General features: G+C 52.9%; 1 protein-coding gene across 1 annotated transcript; it reads left to right on the forward strand.

Moving 5' to 3' along the window:
- Positions 1-844: 844 nt before the first annotated feature.
- RASD2 (RASD family member 2) lies at positions 845-5,182 on the forward strand. The gene is made up of 2 exons (XM_068561475.1): positions 845-1,130; positions 4,653-5,182. The coding sequence occupies exons 1-2, from the start codon at positions 860-862 to the stop codon at positions 5,180-5,182; spliced, it is 801 nt and encodes a 266-aa protein (XP_068417576.1). The 5' UTR covers positions 845-859.
- Positions 5,183-19,185: the final 14,003 nt, after the last annotated feature.

Here is a 19,185-nt window from a genome sequence, read left to right on the forward strand (position 1 = left end):
CCCAGCCGGGGGCCTTGTGCAGTGCCCCACCTGCACCACCCTGTGTGGCAGCCCGCTGAGGGCAGAGGAGATCTGTATTTCAGTAGGCCTGCACCCATTTGTAGCTCGTCTTCTCTAGATGGGTGGGCGGCTTCCTGCTGGGTTTGGCAGGAGGCAGAGAAGCCTTCAAAGAGGAGGTGGCATTTGAGCCAGACCCTGATGCGGGGAAGAGGGTGCTCTGGGGGAGGGGCTAGCACGAGCTGAGGGCTGGAGGTGGGTGCCAGCAGAGCGCAAGCTCACTAGGGGTTCCAGGGGGGATTCTGGCAGCTGCTGAGATAGGAAACGAGGGTGGCTGGACTGTGAATGGCCCTTGGGTGGGCCTGATGGAGCCCCTGGAGGTTACTTATCTTTAACTGGGGTTTGGAGCTTGGATCCATTTCGGCCTCTCCCACAGGCCAAGAGGCGCCTGTAGAAAGTTCTGATGAGAAAAGTGACTCCCGGGGAAGTTAAGCTCCTTACCCAAGAGCAGTAGCAAGTTAGTGGTAAAGCGAGGAGTCAAGCCCCAGCAGTCCTGTGCTGTATAAATAACTAAATAAACAAACAAACAAACAAATAAATAAGGGGTGAATGAATGCAAGGGTGAGTGAATGAGTGAATGGGTGGATGAATGAAGGAGGAAAGAAAGAAACAAGAGAAGGACGAGCAGGCAGAACTCCAAGACCTTTAGAGAGACCCCAGTCCAGTGTTCCCATTGTACAGACAGAAAACTGAGACCAGACAGGTGGCCGGCAGGGGAGGCCAAGGCTTCCAGCAAGGGCTGCAAGGCCGGGCCTCGGGCCTCCTGACGCCGGCTCCCGGCTCTCTGGCGCAGCCCCGAGCCATGATGAAGACCTTGTCCAGTGGGAACTGCACACTCAGCGTGCCCGCCAAGAACTCGTACCGCATGGTGGTGCTGGGCGCCTCGCGGGTGGGCAAGAGCTCCATCGTCTCTCGCTTCCTCAACGGCCGCTTCGAGGACCAGTACACGCCCACCATCGAGGACTTCCACCGGAAGGTCTACAACATCCGCGGCGACATGTACCAGCTGGACATCCTGGACACGTCCGGCAACCACCCCTTCCCTGCCATGCGCAGGCTCTCCATCCTCACAGGTGGGTGCCAGGGGTGGGCACAGGTGCTTGAGTATGTGAGCGTGTGTGCTCGGTACTTTACAGTTTGCAAGGCACTTGCCTATCTGAGATGAAGCTCACGACGAGCCCCCTTAGCACCGTGAAGGTCAGAGAGGTGTTGCTGCTTCCCGAGCAAAGGATGGAGCCGGGTCCCCAGTTCCATTCTGTCTGACTCTGGATCGATTGCTCATGGCTGCTGGCGCTGCCTTCCAGATCAGGAACTGATAGACTCTGCACTGGGGCTTTACCTCCCCAGGGAACAGAGGGGCTGCTGCCTTCCTTCTGTGGGGGTGACCCAGCAGAGCTCCAGGACCCGGGGTCAGTCCGTCGGGCTCTGATCTATTAACACTGCAGGGCTTTTCCACCTCTCAGAGAGGCAGGGGCAGGACCCAGGCAGTGATCAGCTAGAGGGGCTGGTGGGGACCTGTGGATGCTCGGAACTCGGTAATAATCACAGTAACAGCCATGGCAATAGCTAACACTTACCAAGAGCTGTGTGCCTGGGCCTGTTTCTAGAGCTTGGCATGTATGTATTTAATCCTCACAGCTAACCTAGGAGACAGGTATTTGTCTCCATTTTACAAGTGGAGAAACTGAGGCGCAGAGAGGTTGAGTTACTCCAGGTGATAACACAGCTGGTAAATGAGTCTGGCTCTCATGCTTTACCACTGGGCTATCCTATAGCCTCTTGGCCCGGCTGGGAGTGGTGGGGAGGGAGGAGACTGTGGGGGACTAAGGGGGCAGGTAGAGATGTGAGAATGGGCCATGATTTTCATCACTCAAGCAGTTTTGTGTGGTAGCTAAGAGGACACGTCCAGAAACTGGTCTGCCTGGGTCCGAATCCTGGTTCCACTGCTTCCTGGTTTTGTCCCTCTGAGCGAGTGACTTTATCTCTTTGTGCCTCAGTTTTCTCATCTGTAAGTTGGCATCAATTAGCACCCATTCCAAAGGTCTTTGTGAGAATTTAAATGAGTTAATATAAGAAAAGTGCTTGGTGATTGGAAGGTAAGTGCTCAAGAATTACGGGTCTTAAACCTACATTTGCAGTATGCCTGTGATGGGCTATGCAGGCCCATTTCCTAAACCCTGCACCTGCCATTGCTGGGCGGCGATGAAGGGAAGGAATGAGCAAGTAACCCCCCAGCCATCACTAAAACAGCCCCACAAATCGAGATAATTCTACACCAAGAAACCCTAGCCATGCCCACCCCTCTCCCCACGGCCCACTCAAGACTCCTCCCTGAGTGCCCTGGACAGATGGCTTCCTCTTCCGGCTGTCCTTGCTAACCATCTGACCCAGATCACACTCAGACTGTCCCACCCCACGTTTTGGAGAGGGAGTGTGTGGGCAGAAGGAGCCTGGGCTGACCTGGGTTCCAGCCCTGGCTCTACCACTTGACGGCTTAGATGTGTGACCATAAGTCTGGACCTCAGTCTTCCCAGCTGCACAATGGGCATAACCCTGCTTCCTCCCAGGGTGGCTGTGAGGACTGCAGGAAATCGCGTGGGGGCATTTCCAGGACTCGATGGAGATTGCAAGGATGTCTGCTCTCCCGGCCGTGGGGAGGGGACTGGGTGCCCACCAACAGAAATAAGGCTAACGGAGGGAGAGTAGATGTGGAGAGGGACCACATGCGTATTTCCAAAGTTAATTTTTAATTACACAAATAACACACAAACACACCTTCCTCTAAATATACAGATAAGGCTAAAAAGCCCCCTTGCCCCATGCCCCCAACCGCAGGCTCCTGCCCCCTCCCCCGAGGTAGCCACCCCATCAGTCTTCCAGACCGCCCATGAACACTTTGACATTCACATTTGTGTCCCCATAACAGAGAGTATTTTCGTCTCATTTTTACGTGCACATATCATTCCAAGCACATCTGCCTGCTGCCCGCTTTTTTCACTCACCAGCCCGTGCCTCATTTTCCAACCTGGTGCTGGTACCCAGCAAATTCTGAAAGCCATTAATTCTGCCGCCAGCTCTCCTTCCAGCTGCCAGCCAGGCGTCTCTGAAGTTTGGCATCACAGCCTTCCATCTGAATATGTCAAGGCTGCAGAGCCCTCAGGGGCCCGGGATTAGCCTTAACGGGATGGGTTTGGCAGCCGAAGCAGAAACGGTTGCCAGGCTGGCGCTGCCTTACAAGTGCCTTTCTAAACAGTCCACACCGTCCTCCATCCCATCCCAGCCCGTCCACAGGACCAGCTTCATGAACACCCACTGTGCGCCGTGACGACATCTCCCTCTGCTCCAGAGAGCATCATTGGCTGGAACGTGGTCCTGAATGTGGCGTGTGCTATTCTGGGGGGACAAATGGCGTGCCCCGGGGGTCCAGAGGAAGGAGGCAGCAGTGCTACCAGAAGCTGGCATCACTTGATTCTCCTCTGGAGAACTTGGGCCAGCCCCAGGCACCTCTGAGCCTCGGTTTCTTATAAAACAGGGATCTTAACATCTCCCCACAGGTTCTCAAGAGTTTAAGTCAAAGTGCAAAAGGTACTTTGAGTGTGAGATTGTGATCATTGTAGTGAGATGTGGAAATTGGGGTGGAGGCACCAGCCCTCTCTCACCCTCCCCGCCTCCCCTGCCACCTCCCCATCATCCCTGTTTCAAAGACCTGCGCTGAGGGATGCAGCGAGTTGTAGCAGGGGTAGCGTGGGCCTCGGAAGCTAGTGTTCACTTGTTCATCCGTGATTTATTCAAGAATCAGAGGACACCTGTGTGTGCCAGGACCAGCCAGGTGAGGACAGAATTGGGTCCACATCTCGGCCTAGCCACACCTGAGCTGTGTGATCTTGGGCTGGTTGCTCACCCTTTCTGAGCCCCAGTTGGCTCACCTGTCACATGAAAGTAATGAAATCTCCCTCACAGATGTTCCGTGAGGAGTCAAGGGGGAACCCACGCGACTCTCGCAGGTGCTTGTTCTCATTATCCTTTTGAGACCTGAGATCACTGAGCACGTGTCACTTTCCATTCATTATCTCATCAAACCTTCAAAAGCATCCTGCATGGGACAGATGGGGAAACTGAGGTTTAGAGAGGTGGTATGACCCGCTGAAGGCCGTGTGGCCAGTGAGTGGAGGGGGCAAGAGGTAAACCTAGGCCTGCCTGATGCCGACACTCTGGGTTCCCACTATGCATCGGGGGCTATTCCAGGCCCTGGGGATGTGCGCTGAACAGCAAGACCCCTGCTCTTGTGGAAACTGTATTTCCTATTATTCTAACACAGTCCACACAAGCTCACAAATCACTCACCCTGTCTCCAGCCCTGCCGGGAAATGTAGGGCTGATTGATTGTGTTTGAACCAGGCTGTGCCATGTATTAGCTCTGTGACAAGGGATTTAACCTTCTGGGCCTCAGTCTTCTGCTCTGGAAAATGGGGGGAATAATAGCAGTTCCCCGCTAGAGTCACTGTGAAGGTCAAGTCAGGGAGCGGGGAGGGGCGGGGGGGGTTGCTGTCAGGAGGCGCCTGTGAACTCACCGCCTGGGGTTCCTCTTCCCACAGGCGACGTTTTCATCCTGGTGTTCAGTCTGGATAATCGGGAATCCTTCGACGAAGTCAAGCGCCTCCAGAAGCAGATCCTGGAGGTCAAGTCCTGCCTGAAGAACAAGACCAAGGAAGTGGCGGAGCTGCCCATGGTCATCTGCGGCAACAAGAACGACCACGGCGAGCTGTGCCGCCAGGTGCCCACCACCGAGGCCGAGCTGCTGGTGTCGGGCGACGGGAACTGTGCCTACTTCGAGGTGTCGGCCAAGAAGAACACCAACGTGGACGAGATGTTCTACGTGCTCTTCAGCATGGCCAAGCTGCCGCACGAGATGAGTCCCGCGCTGCACCGCAAGATCTCCGTGCAGTACGGGGACGCCTTCCACCCCAGGCCCTTCTGCATGCGCCGAGTCAAGGACATGGACGCCTACGGCATGGTCTCGCCCTTTGCCCGCCGCCCCAGCGTCAACAGTGACCTCAAATACATCAAGGCCAAGGTCCTCCGGGAGGGCCAGGCCCGCGAGCGGGACAAATGCACCATCCAGTGAGCAGGCGGGACGCTGGGGTGGGGCTTGGGTGGTGCCTTACGGTGGGGGGGGGGGGGGGCGTGGTCCCGGGTGCCCGCTGCCCGCATCCCCCCCCATGAGACCCCAACAGCAGTCACGTTGGCGCCAGACTGGAGGACCCCAGCCTCCAGCCTCTGTGCAGTCTCCTGCCTTCAACCACTTCCCTCTGATTCCTCCTTTCCGCCACTCCCTCTTGGTTTCAGCTTCTCCGTGGGTTGGGAGGGGAATCCCTGCAGGACAAGAGGCAAGGTTGGGTGACATCTGAACTTATGCCAGGACCCAAGTCAGAGCTTGCCTGAGGGGCCAGAGGGGCCAGGACCCCTACATCCGATGGAGACTCCTGGAACATCCCAGATGAAAATGAGACCCAGAGCCAGCTGGGAGAGGGCTCCGCTGTCCTGGTGGAAGACCCAGCTTGGTTTAGGAGGCAGCTGGGAGTCTCCTCCCACCCCATCCTGAAACGCTTACGCTCTGGCTCAGCTGGTTCTATCCCCTGCCCCCCAACTTGGCCCTCAGCTGCCCCCGACATTGAGCCCGGGGTGTCTGTGTGTTCGAAGGAGGCGTGGCTACGTTGCCTGGCCCGTGTCCATCTCTTGGACCGCCTTCCTCAGCCTCTTCTCCCAGGTTCCTCTCGTCTGCTGGTTGTGCTTTGTTGTTGCAGCTGTTATGTCGTGTTCCCAGTAGGAATGGAAATTGCTGTACTGTGAAAGCCTTGTGACCCCTCGTTGGCAAGGCCCCCCCAGTGCAGATCCACTGCCTCCACTGGGGACACCTTCGTCCCCCATTCCAGATGGGGTTTCTGTGGCCTGTCTGCAGCTGGACGCTGCCCTCTACCAAGCTTCAGCGTTCACACTCACACAGGCGGGGCAGGCCTGCGGGGGCAGCTTCTCCTCTTGCCTCTATTTCCCAGAGCGGGTGGATGAGACTCAGAGGGCAAAGTGACAGGCCCCAGCTCCGCCTCCCGGCTAGTTCAGGACGCAGCTCCACCTGGAACCAGGCTGTCCTCTACTGTGCTGGTTCCTCAAGCATTTATTGAGCGCCTGCTGGGTGCTGGGTCCACCGTGTGCTAGGAAACAAAGAGGGTGAGCAATGCGCTTTACGCCCCCAAGGCCAAGCCTCCCCGGCTCTGGCCTCTTTCCCACCCCCTACCTGGCCGCTGCCCACCCCTGCTGCCCTACTGCCTCTGTACACGCAGCTGTTGGGAGGCGTGGAAGAGCAGCTGGGAGCCAGAGCTGAGCCCGGGAGAGGCAGGTAGGAAGAGCTCCCAGTGGGCCTTTTCCTGGTGCCTGGGATTGGGTTGTGCTGGGTACCAGGCGTGGTGGGATTTGAACCCGTGGACCAAAGGCTCTTGTCATCAGCTCTCACAAAATACATTTTATATTTTAAACCTCCTTGAAACTATTGAAGTTCAGGGCCACAAGGAACCTTAGTGGTCATCTAGTGAATCTGAGGCCCAGAGAGGGTAAGTAACTTGCTCCAGGTCACACAGCAAGCCTATGAGTGGCAGAAGCAGGGTTAGGTCTGGCATTCAGCACACACCATGGTGTGCCCCTCTCCTGATGCTGCCTCATCCCCTGGGGCCTTCAGGGATTTGAGGTGTTGTCCCCCTGACCCTGTCCCTAAATCGGCCTTTGAGGGCTCCTGTAGATTCTGTGTACATTGTGCCCACGTATATCCATGTACATACACATGAACACACAGACATAAACGTGCCCTGGCCTCAGCTCTGCACACCCCCTACCCCACCTTGGCCCCTGCTGCTCAAGGCAGCCACTCTGACCCTGCTTCTGTGCCCACACCTGGCCCCAGCTTGAACCCTCTAAGCAGACCAGGTACCTTGGCCAGGACAGGTGTGTGGCCTGGTCTCACTCAGTCACACCCCTGCTTCCCCCTATCTCTGTGTACACTCTCAATTAAAGTGGGTTTGTTTCTAAGCCGTGTCCTTGACCATGTGTATTTTCTGTATTTCCAAGAAGAGGTGTGGCTCTTCCTCCAACCAAAGCTGGCCTTTCCCTCCCCAGATTGCACCTGCCCGGTGCCCTTGCCCTGCGTGTCAGCACTGAGTCAGCCTTTAAGGTTAAGTACGTGGAGGGCGGGGGGTGGGGGGGCGGGGATAAAACCCCTGGCTCCTGGGCCCTCTGGAGGAGTGGCCAGGTCAGACAGGAGAGGCCTCCCCGTGGACCATTAGCCCTTTGGGGTCACCATATGACCAAGTTCTGGGGGGCTTCCAGAACCACCCAGAGAACATTTGGCAAGGTCTAGAAACAGTTTGGATTGTCAAAACTGGGGAGGGGGGCGGCATGCTATTAGCACCTGGTGGGTAGAGACCAGGGACGGTGCTGAACACCTCGCCATAAAGTGTTACCCGCCCTGAATGTCAGCAATGAGCAGCCTCCTCGCTTGGACCGTCAGCCCTTGAGATCAGGACACGGCCCATGTCTATGTATGGTTGATACAACATACAACTTTCTGGATGGTGAACATTGGACAAGCACAGTGTGCCCTTGTGTGAAACGAGACAGGACATGGGAGGGGAGTGGCAGGTGGAGGTGGGGGGAGAAGGTCTTGTCCCCATGTAAGCCCGAACATGGTGCCTTGGACCGAGGTTCTCCCTCGGCGGAGGGAAGCGAAGGGCATCAGCCACACACCTGCTGCGTGATTGACACCCCTCCTCTCGCTCCATCTTCATATATTCCAGCCCCATAAAAAACATGCTCCTTGTGTTCACCCCTTCTTGTGGTGGGGAATTAAGCTCAGAGAGCTCAATATCTTGTCCGAGAAGGCACAGCTGGTGAAGGGGCAGGTCGGGGACTTGAAACCAGAGGCCGTCTGAGCTCCGTGTGAGTGAGGAAAGGATTTTGCATCTGGGAGATGGAGACAGGTCTGTGCTTTTGATCAGTCAGCAAACACCACTGAGCAGGGAGGTTCATAGAGAAGGAGGACAAGGTCTCTGCCTGCCAAGGGCTCATGATCCAGAGGGAGAGACCCCTGTGTGGACATTCACAAAGCAAGGTGAGCCCGGCTACGGTGGAGGAAAACCAGGTGAGCCTGGGAGAGCTCCCGACCTCTGCCTACCTGGGAGCCCAGCTTCCCTCCCATCCTTTGCCCATGCCAGCCAGAGAAGGTCAAAGTGGGAGACAAGTCACCCTGATGCTCTCCCAGTCCTGGTTTCTGTAAATGTGAGATGTGGAGGTGAACATTCCCTTCTGCATTGCAGGTCAGAACTGCACCCTAAGAAGGGCTAAACGGAGAGGTAGCTGGGCACACCTTCCATGCAAGCCTTCCACGGTGCATCAGAGCCGGGGCACCTCTGCCGCGCCCTCCCTCCATGTGGGACCGTGAGCAAGTCCTGTCTTCTCCCAGGCTTCAGTTTCTTCATCTCTAAGTGGGGGGTGGGGAGGAGGACAGCTGGACCAGACGGCACACGAACAGCCCCTTACAGCCCTATGTTCTCTGCGAAAAGGAATTAATATTCCTACTACATAACCCACAACATTCTGATCGTTACTAAACGGAACACGTTTGCTCCAGCCCCGGCCCCAGCCCCACTCCGTGCATCCCACAGATTCGCCCTGGAATGGGGTTAACAAGCAGAAAGCTGGAGCAGAGGAGGAAGACGCCCCTGACAAATAGCCCTGGCATGGAGGGTGGAATAAGATAGCAGGAAAATTCCCCTCACGGGGAGACCATTCAGAGATAAGCCCAGGACAGCCAGCTTAATTCCCAACCTAGGAAGGGAGCGGTGGGAATCTGATTTCAGAGAATTCTGAGCTATGAACTCTAAGTACTTGTTCTGTTCCGCCTCCCTGAACCTGTTACTCATTCCAAAGAAAAACTTCAGCCTGCATCCAGGCTTGGTGGGGGCTGATGGGAGGCCAGCTGGGGCTCTGCTGGGCTCGGCCTGTTCCTGCAGCCTCTTGTTGCATCCTCGAGGCAAAGCTATGCGGAAGGATTATGAATCCCCGTATGAGGGAACTGAGGCTCAGAGAGGTAAAGGCACATGCCCCAGATTGTACAGCTGGCAAATGGCAGAGCTGGGCTAGAATTCACCATTGATTGCAAAGCATGTTTTCTCTCCAGAGCTTTCATAACTGAGCCAGCTAGGAGCTGCTCTCTGGAGGGAGAAGCCAGCCGTTTGGGGTGTGATGTCTGAACATGGTTCAGGTGTCATTCACAGGGAGTGAGATGCCCTGCCACTCATAGCCAAGGGCGCAGCCACTGTAGCCGGAGGAGAACTTGACTTCTCTCTCATGAAGAAGCCCAAGGTGAGTGTGCTAGGCCAGAGTATGGCTCTGCTCCACCTGGTCATTCAGGCATCCAGGTCTCAGGCTCCTCTATCTCTAGGACCGTGTCACATCTGCAAGGTCAAAGCCACTGCCACATTCAGGTTCAGCCAGAAAGTGAAGGGAAGAGAGTGCAGACACTGCACATCTGCTGTTTTCAGGGCCCTGGGCACATCCCTTCCGCTCACTTTCCACTGGCAAGACTCAGTCATGTGACCAAACCTACCTATGAGAAGGGCTGGGAAACACAGTTCCCTGCTAGGTGGCCCCGTACCCAATGGTGACTCGTGGAAGAAGAGGAGGAGTGACTGGCTGGCCAGCTAACTGTCCCCATGAAGCCACCCTCAAGCAGCAGGTCTGGACCTCAGGACTCACATTCAACCCGACTTCCAACAAGCTCCACTCAGTAGACGCGATCAGAAAGCAGCTCTGACCTCCCACTGTTTCTTTCAAGTGGCTCTGGGTTTTGCTTTCCCCGTCCCTCCATGAGAACTGGGACTGTCCCATGACTTTTCTCATCTATACCGGAGGCACTTCGGATGGCAATACAGCCTCAGTTAAAAATCTCTGGCCATGTGATGACTGACATTTCTGTCTTCACTCAAAGGAAAGACCTTCCCCCAGCTGAGTTCTGCTGTGCACAAAAGGCTAGAATTTGGGAAAGAGAAGGGTGGGCATGTTCTCCTCTTTTTTCACTCTCCATCTTCCCTTTTAGCTAATTCCAGTTTCTCTCTCCTCCGTTCTTGGGAGGTGGGTCAGGGAGGAGGCGGGGGGAGAGGAGGTCAGTGGGACAGGGACGTTCCCACTTGCGGGGCACTGTGGTATTGCGGTAAGACTGTGTCATGCTCAGAGCTTGGGAGATGTTTAATGATGGTACTAAAATCTCAGGGGCAATTTTGTAGATTTTTCAGAAACCATCCTGCCGTCACTGGGGATCTTTCACCTGTGGGTGTCCTGATGCAGTTCTGTGCATCTCTGTTTGGAGTGCCAGCTTAGTCCTTCTGTGGCCCCTAGGAATGTTCCGGCATCTGTGGATTCCCTGTGCTGAGGCCTCTTGTCTTTCCAGGATGCTCTCTTGGACAGGGCTGAAGGCATCCCCACACCAGCGTTCTCTCATGGTTATCCCACATCTCCTCCACATGAAACTCACATCACTTGCCTCAATTAGCTTGAGTATAAGTTGATCTGAGTTCAGTTAAGTGTCTTTAGCATCTAACCCAGATGGTCTATCACCCACTAGATTTATCAGGCAAGGACAGTGGTCCACAGAGCCCTTGGCTACAGGAACGTGCGTCAAGCACTTGAGGCTTGCAACGAGGGCAGACACTCTCACAAGAACACCACAGTGCTCTCCAAAAATTCTCTTTCCCAAGAAATCCTCTTACTACTGACTCATATCTTTGACGTAGGTGAGAAGTATGAGCATCAAGTAGCTGGTTCTTGGCCACCTACATTGAAAATGTTGCCTTTGGTTTGGCATCTTGCTTTAGAATCTGAGGTCAATCTTGCTGGGTCTCAACCAAAAAGAAGGGGAGAGGGCCAGGGTCATCCACTAGGTAAAAGCGGGCAGGGGAATGACACTCAGAGAGGGGCTCCAATCTCATCCAGGAAATGGAACACTGAACAGAAAATTGAGTCAGAGCCCAGTGCAAGGACTGAACCAGCCCAGGTATCCTGGGCACACACCTTAATGTGTGTCTCAACAAGAGAGGCAGAGCATTTTAATAGTTAATAACATAGACTCTGTTCTGAGACTTTCACATCCAAATCTCAGCTCTGCTATTTTCAAGTTGAGAGTCCTTAAGCAAATTACTTTTGTATTGGTCAGCTTTCACTGCAGTAATGCTGTGTAACAAACTACCCCCGAATTCAGTGGTTCACAACAAACATTTCTTCTTATGCTTACTGGACTCCAGGTCAATCGCAGTCTGAATGGTTTAGGCTGGACATTGCTGGTCTTGACTTCAATACTGATCCTGTTTTAATTTAAAATTTTGATATTTTGTTCATTGTGATGTTTTATTCCATTTAGGCTCCTATAACAAAAGTACCATAAACTGGGTCTTAACAACGTGCCCATATTACATCATAAATTGGCTTATAAACAAATTACATATTGATAACAGAAACTGGCTTATAAACAACAAACATATAGTTTTTCACAGTTCTGGAGGCTACAGAGTCCAGGATGAAGGCACCAGCAGCTTCAATGTCTGGTGAGGGTCTGATTACTTTTACATAGATGACCATCTTTTCACTGTGTCGTCACATAGCAGAAGGGGCAAGGGAGCTCTCTAAGGTCTCTTCTATAAGAGCACTAATCCCATTCATAGGGGCTCCACCCTTGTGACCTAACTAACTCCCCAAAACCCCACCTCCAAATACCGGCACACTGGAGGTTAGGTTTTTTTTTTTTTTTTAATATATCAGTGTTAATTTCCTGTTTTTAAAATTAATTTATTTATTTGTTTTTATTTTTGGCTGTGTTGGGTCTTCATTGCTGTGCGCAGGCTTTCTCTAGTTGCGGCGAGTGGGGGCTACTCTTTGTTGTGGTGCACCGGCTTCTCATTGCGGTGGCTTCTCTTGTTGCAGAGCACAGGCTCTAGGTGCGCAGGCTTCTGTAGTTGTGGCTCACGGGCTCTAGAGCACAGGCTCAGTAGTTGTGGCACACGAGCTTTGTTGCTCTGCGGAACGTGGGATCTTCCCAGACCAGGGATCAAACCCGTGTCCCCTGCACTGGCAGGCGGATTCTTAACCACTGCACCACCAGGGAAGCCCTGGAGTTTGGGTTTTAACATATGAATTTTGGGGCTGGGGGGACACAGACATTCAGTCTACAGCAGTGGGCTTTTTGCATTACTTTTTATTTTTTAAAATATTACATTAAATATTATTTAGCTTGAGCCCTGAGTTATTATTGGCATCTCCTCAAATTTTTGCACACGAGGCAACTTCCACCCTCACCTCACCCTGGCTCCAGGCTACCAGGTAGGTTCTGGTCTGTTCCACATGTTTGTTCTAGGACCACCCCGCCTAGGCTGAAGAGCCCGCAGCTACCCAGGGTACGCAGTTCTATGATGAATCATTGGAATACAAAAGGATGGAATCGTGAGATGTCTCCTGAGACCTCGGCCCGGAGCTGACACACTCTCACTTCTCCCATACTTCATTGGCCAAAGCAAGTCATACAGCCAGCCCACAGCCCATGGGGTGGGGAAATACTCTGTCCACTCCAGGGGGTCACGTGGCAAAGGGCTTGCATATATGTTCTAACACAGGGAAGGCGTGAAGGACGGCGAACATGACAGTCCACCACACCTATCCTCTCTGAGACTCGCTGCAGGCCCACCTGGGGTGCGCACACTCCCAATGTGCTCCCTACAGCATCAGCTCTGGCTGTGTGCCTTCTGTGAACCAACCTTGGACACATCACTCCTCTGCACCCCTGTTCCTCCATCCCTGAATCTCAGGGAGGACCACACAAAAAGGTGTACAGGAAAGCACTTGGCAATTTGTAAAAGGGGTGCAAACATCAATCATTTGACATGTGCTCACTGTAGGATTTTAAGACATGGCCCCCAAATTCTTTGACATACCTCTCTCCAAGAGGTAGGGTCTATGTCCCCTCTTCTTCATCTGGATGAGCTTCTGACTCTTCCACCAATGGCGTATGCTGGAGCGATGCTCTGTGGCTTCTAAGGCCAGCTCAGAAAAGGCCACGCCGCTCTGCCTGGTTTCCCTGGAACCTTCTCTTGCTCTCAGGAGGCTCCCTTTCAGAACCCAGCTGCTGTGCAGTGAGAAGCCCGATCCACGTGGAGAGGCCGTGTGGGGACGTTCTGGACAGAGTTCCAGCTGAGCCCAGCCCGAAGGCCAGACATGTGCAGACAGGAGTCTTCAGGTGGCTCCCGCCCCAGCCATCCCAGTCTTCCGGACATAACGGAGCAGAGAGAAGCCGTTCCCGCCATGGTCTGTCCAAATTCCTGACCACAGGATCTGACAGCAGAAGTAAGTAGTTGTGATTTTATGCCACTGAAGTTGGAGGGGTTTGTTAGCAGCAATACATATTTAAAACATTCACCTAACCCCTCTTCACTGTCCGGGTCTCAGGGCACAGAAGTGAATCAGACGTGGTCCTTGCTCTACAGAGAACGAGCAAGCAGCTCATAGCAGCGATTGCAATGTAGTCCGTCATGTGCTACGTTAGGGGCTGTGGATGCCCCATCCCTGCCTGGGTAAGGTTCTGGACTGGCCTCTCTGGGGGAGATGATGCTGGAGTTGAATCTAATGGATTAATAAAAGCTAACCAGGAGGATGAGGGAGTGTGCAAGGGAGTAGAGCTCGATGCGGCTGGAGCACAGAGGGCAAAACACACTGTTCCTTTTTTTAAAAGGATATTTATTTATTTATTTGGGGGCACCAGGATCTTTAGTTGCAGCATGCGGGATCTAGTTCCCTGACCAGGGATCGAACCCGGGTCCCCTGCATTGGGAGCATGGAGTCTTAACCACTGGACCACCAGGGAAGTCCCAGACCCACTAATCCTTCAAACACCCTAAATGCCCACCAGGCTGCCACAGGAGCTTTGCACTTGCAGTAATCTCCGCCTGGAATGTGTTTCCTCTACAATCCCCACTGGCTCACTTGGTCCCTTCATTCATTATCTCTGCTCAGAGAAGCTTATCCTGACTTCTTGCCCTAAGATCCCCTCCTAATCCATCACTGTTCGCCCTCTTTTTCTGCTTCATCTTTCCTGATAACATTGATCATCGCTTGACTCTTTATAATGCGTATGTTTATTGTACGTCTCTTCCGCTAGAGTGGGAACTACACAAGACTAATGCACAGGTCCTCCCAGAGTAACACAGTGCCTGGCACACAGTAGGTCTTCAATAAATATATCAGGAGCCAACGGAGGAATGAAGAGAGAGGCCTGATCAGCTACACATTTGGAAGCCCACTCGGCTTCAGGGAATGTGTTGGAGGGGCGTGAGAGGGGATGGTGAAGAGAGGGTGGATTCGAGGTGGTAGAACTGAAGACGTGGGCTCCCAAGCCAGCTGTGGGGTGTTGCGCTGGGTGGAGAGCCAAAGGCGGGTCTCAGGATTGGCATTTGGGCAGCTGGATGGTAAGTGGTGCCAGTCTCCAAAGTGGGGACACCATCAGGACAGGGTGCAGGTTGGAAGGCCATGAGCATGGGCACAGGACGGATAGGATGGGTTGAGTTTGAGTCGTGTGGAATTTGAGGCACCCGTGGGAACTTCAAGTGCAAAGGACCAGCAGGAACCTGGAGGGGAGGGTCTGAATCTTAGGAGAGAAGTCCAGCCTTGAGTGGTGGACCTGAGGGTCATGCCAGCCTTGGGAGAGTGTGGACTAGACAGGCCAGGCAGTAAAAAGAGGATCCAGAGGAACACCAAGGTTTAGGAAAAGACAGAGAGTGGAGGAAGGCAGAGGGAGAGAGGAGAGGTAGGTGGAAAGCCAGAGTGTGGGCCATGGCAGCCGGGGACCAGGAAGGTTCGAAAAGGGATAGATGGGCGCCAGTGTCAAAGCTGCCACGAAGGGGCTGAAGGGCATCCACAAGACACTGGAAGAAGCCCAACTAAAGGACAGACGGCGTGTGAATGGAGGGGGTGGCGAGCCAATAGCGAGGGTAACTTTTTCTCTTTCTTTTAAATTTTTTAATAAGCATGGCTGGAAAATGGAAGAGAAACTAGAAGGAGACAAGGGGTTCCAGAGGGGCCGTTGTTAGTATTATTACCATTTTTGAAGATGGAGAGGCTGGAACTTGTTGAAATGCCTTGAGAAAGATCCAGAAGAGAAGGAGGATGACAGCACAGAAGAGGAGGAAGGGTTGATCGCTGGAGAGGGGTCTCTGGAGACATGGGGAGGGCGGGGATCCAGGACACAGGCGGAGGCAGTGGCTTCAATCAAGAGAGGATGACCGCGGAGGAGAGGGCGGGGAGGGGAGCCGAGCCCGCGATGGATGGAGTGAGCTGCCTGAAAGCCTTTTCTTGCCTTCCAGAACAATCAGCATCCTGATGTGCTACCTGATGGGGATGGAGGCTGGTCCCCAAGAGAGAACATTCTCAGCTCTCTAACGTTTTCATAAGAAATTAAACCTCAAGAAGAAAAGCCCGAATCAATTTTATCCAAAATGAGTAACAAGCAGAGAGGATGGCTGCAGTCCAGGAGCCTGGGGCGTGGAATTCACAGAGACAACTAAAATGAAAAAGCCCATTTGACAATGAATATTCACTCCACAAACACGGAGCTCTCTGGATCCCCAGACCAGCCCTAGGAGCTGGGGGCAGATGAATAAGGCTCTCAGGGAATCTTGGGGGGTGGGAAGGACACACAGGGAAGGGGGTGTACCGCAATTCAGGGAAGTAATTGCTGATGACAGAAGGAAAGTTTTCTCAAAGGAGGTAACAATTATAGCTGCCTCTTAAGGATTTATAGAATTTTACAGGGAAGAACTTCCTGGAGGTGGAGAATCATATTATTCTACTTAATATAAGTGTAATTATATTTAATATCAAAGTTCTTAGCTCAGCACCTGCCATATCATCAGCCCTCGATATAGATGAGCCATTAAAATATTATTACTAATAATTTTCATGCATTTATAAGTTTGACTCCACCCAACTCCCTCCCCAAATTTTTTTTATTTTTTTTTGATGCTTATAATTACTGTGGGCCCTTGACATTCACAAGAAATAAGACAAGAGATCTTTAAGAATGCCACACTGGGAAATACTGTCTCCAGCATAAACTGTCCTTCTAAAAAGGAGCAAAGTGTCATGGGAACGTGAAACTGCTGTCTTGGACGTTTAGTCCTGTGAAGTCAGGACTGGAGCCATTTCTGCAGGTATTAACGTGCGTTCCATCACTCATCAGCCTGCCTTGAGTCCTCGTTCAGTTGAGCTGTTCCTGGAGCCGGCTCAGCGGCTCCCTAGAGCCGGGTGGGGAATCACTTCTCCTGGTTGCCACTGAGAGCATCCTATTGTGGGTTCATTTGGGCCACAGATCTAAGCCAGGGCTGAGTTCCCCTCTCCTCTCTTTAATCCACTCCCTGCTTCCAATTTTTTCAGACTAAGAGCCGATCATGTTTCAGACGTCTTCATCCTTCTTTCCATGATTAGCACTAGCAACTGGAATTCTTTTGAGACCATTTTCCTGAAAGGAACAGTGTTTATCACCAGGTGGCCAGAGCTAGGCTCACTCATTAGCTCAGTTCCCTGCTGACTTTTTTTTGCCCCATCAAAAATATAAACTGTTAAAAATTTTTAAAAAAACCATTGCAAGCCATGGACCTTTGGATCACTTGAAATGAGACCAAATTGCATGCTAAACCCTTGAATGTCAAGGACATCTTGGGCTCTCTGATTCCCCTCCCCCTCCCAAATGCAGCCTTTAAATCCCCTAATGTTCCACACCACCTAACACACATGCACACACACACATGAACATGCGGGCACGTGCCACCATGCACACACAGGCATACAGGTTCACACATATACACATGAACACACACGTGCACACAGCACATGTAGCGCATGCTTGCACACACCGGCTCACACACATGCCTGCACACTCAGACACTTGTATTCACACTCATACAGGAACACACGTTCAGGATCGTGGCACCTTGGCATGCACACGTCTCCCACCACACATATATGCACACATACAAATACACACCATACACACACAGGCACACACATGCATTCCAACCACGCACGCTCACACACACAGAGACATACTAATGCTCGCATGCATGCGTCCACACAACCTGCCTGCATGGATGCCCCCTTACGCACACACATGCATGTATGCAGACACAGCATGCATGTATGCAAGGCACACCCTTGCACGCCCATAACACATGCACACACATGAATGCACGCACAGACACAGCAGGCACAGGCTTGCCCAGCACTCTGCCAAGAACAAGTGAGGAGGCGGAGGAGGAGGAGAAGGTAGACACATCATTCTTCTCCTTCTAGTTCGGATGACTTCTTTTCCTTGGCACCAATTTTTGTTTCGATATCTTTGTTATTTTTTTAGATCACAAAGACACGGGACTGGAACCAAACCCCCAAGTTTTACTGATAGGAGATGCGATTTCTAGCAACGAATCTGCTGGAACAAAATGACATATCAAAAGAAGAACTTAGAGGCATCTCAAGGTATTTGTTATATCTGCAGCACCCCAGTGCCCCTGCCCCCCTGCAAGGAGGTCACACAGCTGAGGGAAATACACTGGACTAGAAGCCTTGCTCTTGCTTCTAGGAGCTCCGCCACTCTTTTGCTGTGTGTACTTGAGCAGTTCGCTCCCCATCTCTGGTCCTTCCAGCTCTGACGTTTGAAGATTCGGGTATCTCCGTATAACAGGTAGAGGAATGTCCCCAGGGTTACGTACAAAGAATGCAAGTGTTGTAGCTTTCATCCCAAGGTCATTACTACGAGGCTTCTCACATTTGAATGTGCATACGAATCGCCTGGGGAACTTGTTAAAATGCAGACTCTGAGTCAGTAGGTCTGGGGCAGCCCTGAGAGTCTTTCTAACAAGCTCCTTGGTGACACAGCTGGCCCCCGATCATGCCTTTACTAGAAAGGCCTTACGCTCTCCCACGTTTTTTTAAAAGGTAAAATGAGGTTGAGTTTTGCGCCCCTTTCACTATACCCCAGGCCCCTGGCTGGGACAGGGATGATGTCATCTTCTCACATCTTCTCCCCCCCAGCCTTTGGCTCTGGGTCTCCCCAGTGCCACCCACCTCCCTTTCCCAAGCCAGGCCCTCAAATTGCACCCCCATCTTTGGAGCTGCGGGTTGTCAGAGGGATGGAGAAGGTCTGCAATCCACCAGCCTCGGAGCTCCTTACCACCTGGGAGGCAAGTCCCTTCTCTCGGAGCCTCAGTTTCCCCACCTGGAGAAGAGGGGGTTGGACTTGATCTCAGCCCTGGCCACACTTTAGCTCTGGCAGAGCTTTTCCCAAGTACCCTGGCCTGGGTGCCACTCTCCAAGATTTTATTTAATTGGACGGCGGTGAGGCCCAGACGTGGGTGTGTCTAAAAAGCTGCACAGGTGATTGTAACGGATGCCAGGGTTGAGAACCACAGAGCTGGTGCTCATTAAGGGTCAACCCAGCGCTGACTGTCAGCGTGTGGTCCAGCGGCCAGGTCTGCACACCAGCCCCACATTGTCAGATGCCGGGCTCAGGAACAGCGCCGGAAGCCTCAGAAGGATTTCGGCGTAGCTTTAGACAAGGTCACTCCCCTCCCGTGGGAAAGAGCTCTTGAAGTGAAGCTCAGGATGACGACCTCACCAGCAAGTTGAACTTTCTTTTCTTCTGACGGGCACATGATGCGTTTAATTAAAGACTCAACCCCACACATCAATCACCTGCAGACCTCCCCCACCAACGCACCTTCCCACGGGAGGACTGGAAACAGCGCTTTTGTGTACACGTGGTGGGGAGGAGGGCTGGTCCGAGGCTGCTGCCGCTGAGCACCGGGAGTTAACCTGACATCCTGGCCAAACAGGGGGCCCAATTAGCTAGAGCCCCCTTGACTTCCTCACAGCAGAGTCCCAAATGGAGCCACGAAAAGGTTTCCTTGAAGCCAGCTGGTGGTATGGCTGTAGAGTCCCGTGGTTTCCATGGCGACCTGTCTCTTCCTAAGGCTGACAAAGGGCTCTATCATCAGC

The sequence above is a fragment of the Eschrichtius robustus genome, chromosome 13 (assembly GCF_028021215.1).
Source record: "Eschrichtius robustus isolate mEscRob2 chromosome 13, mEscRob2.pri, whole genome shotgun sequence".
NCBI lineage: Eukaryota > Metazoa > Chordata > Mammalia > Artiodactyla > Eschrichtiidae > Eschrichtius > Eschrichtius robustus.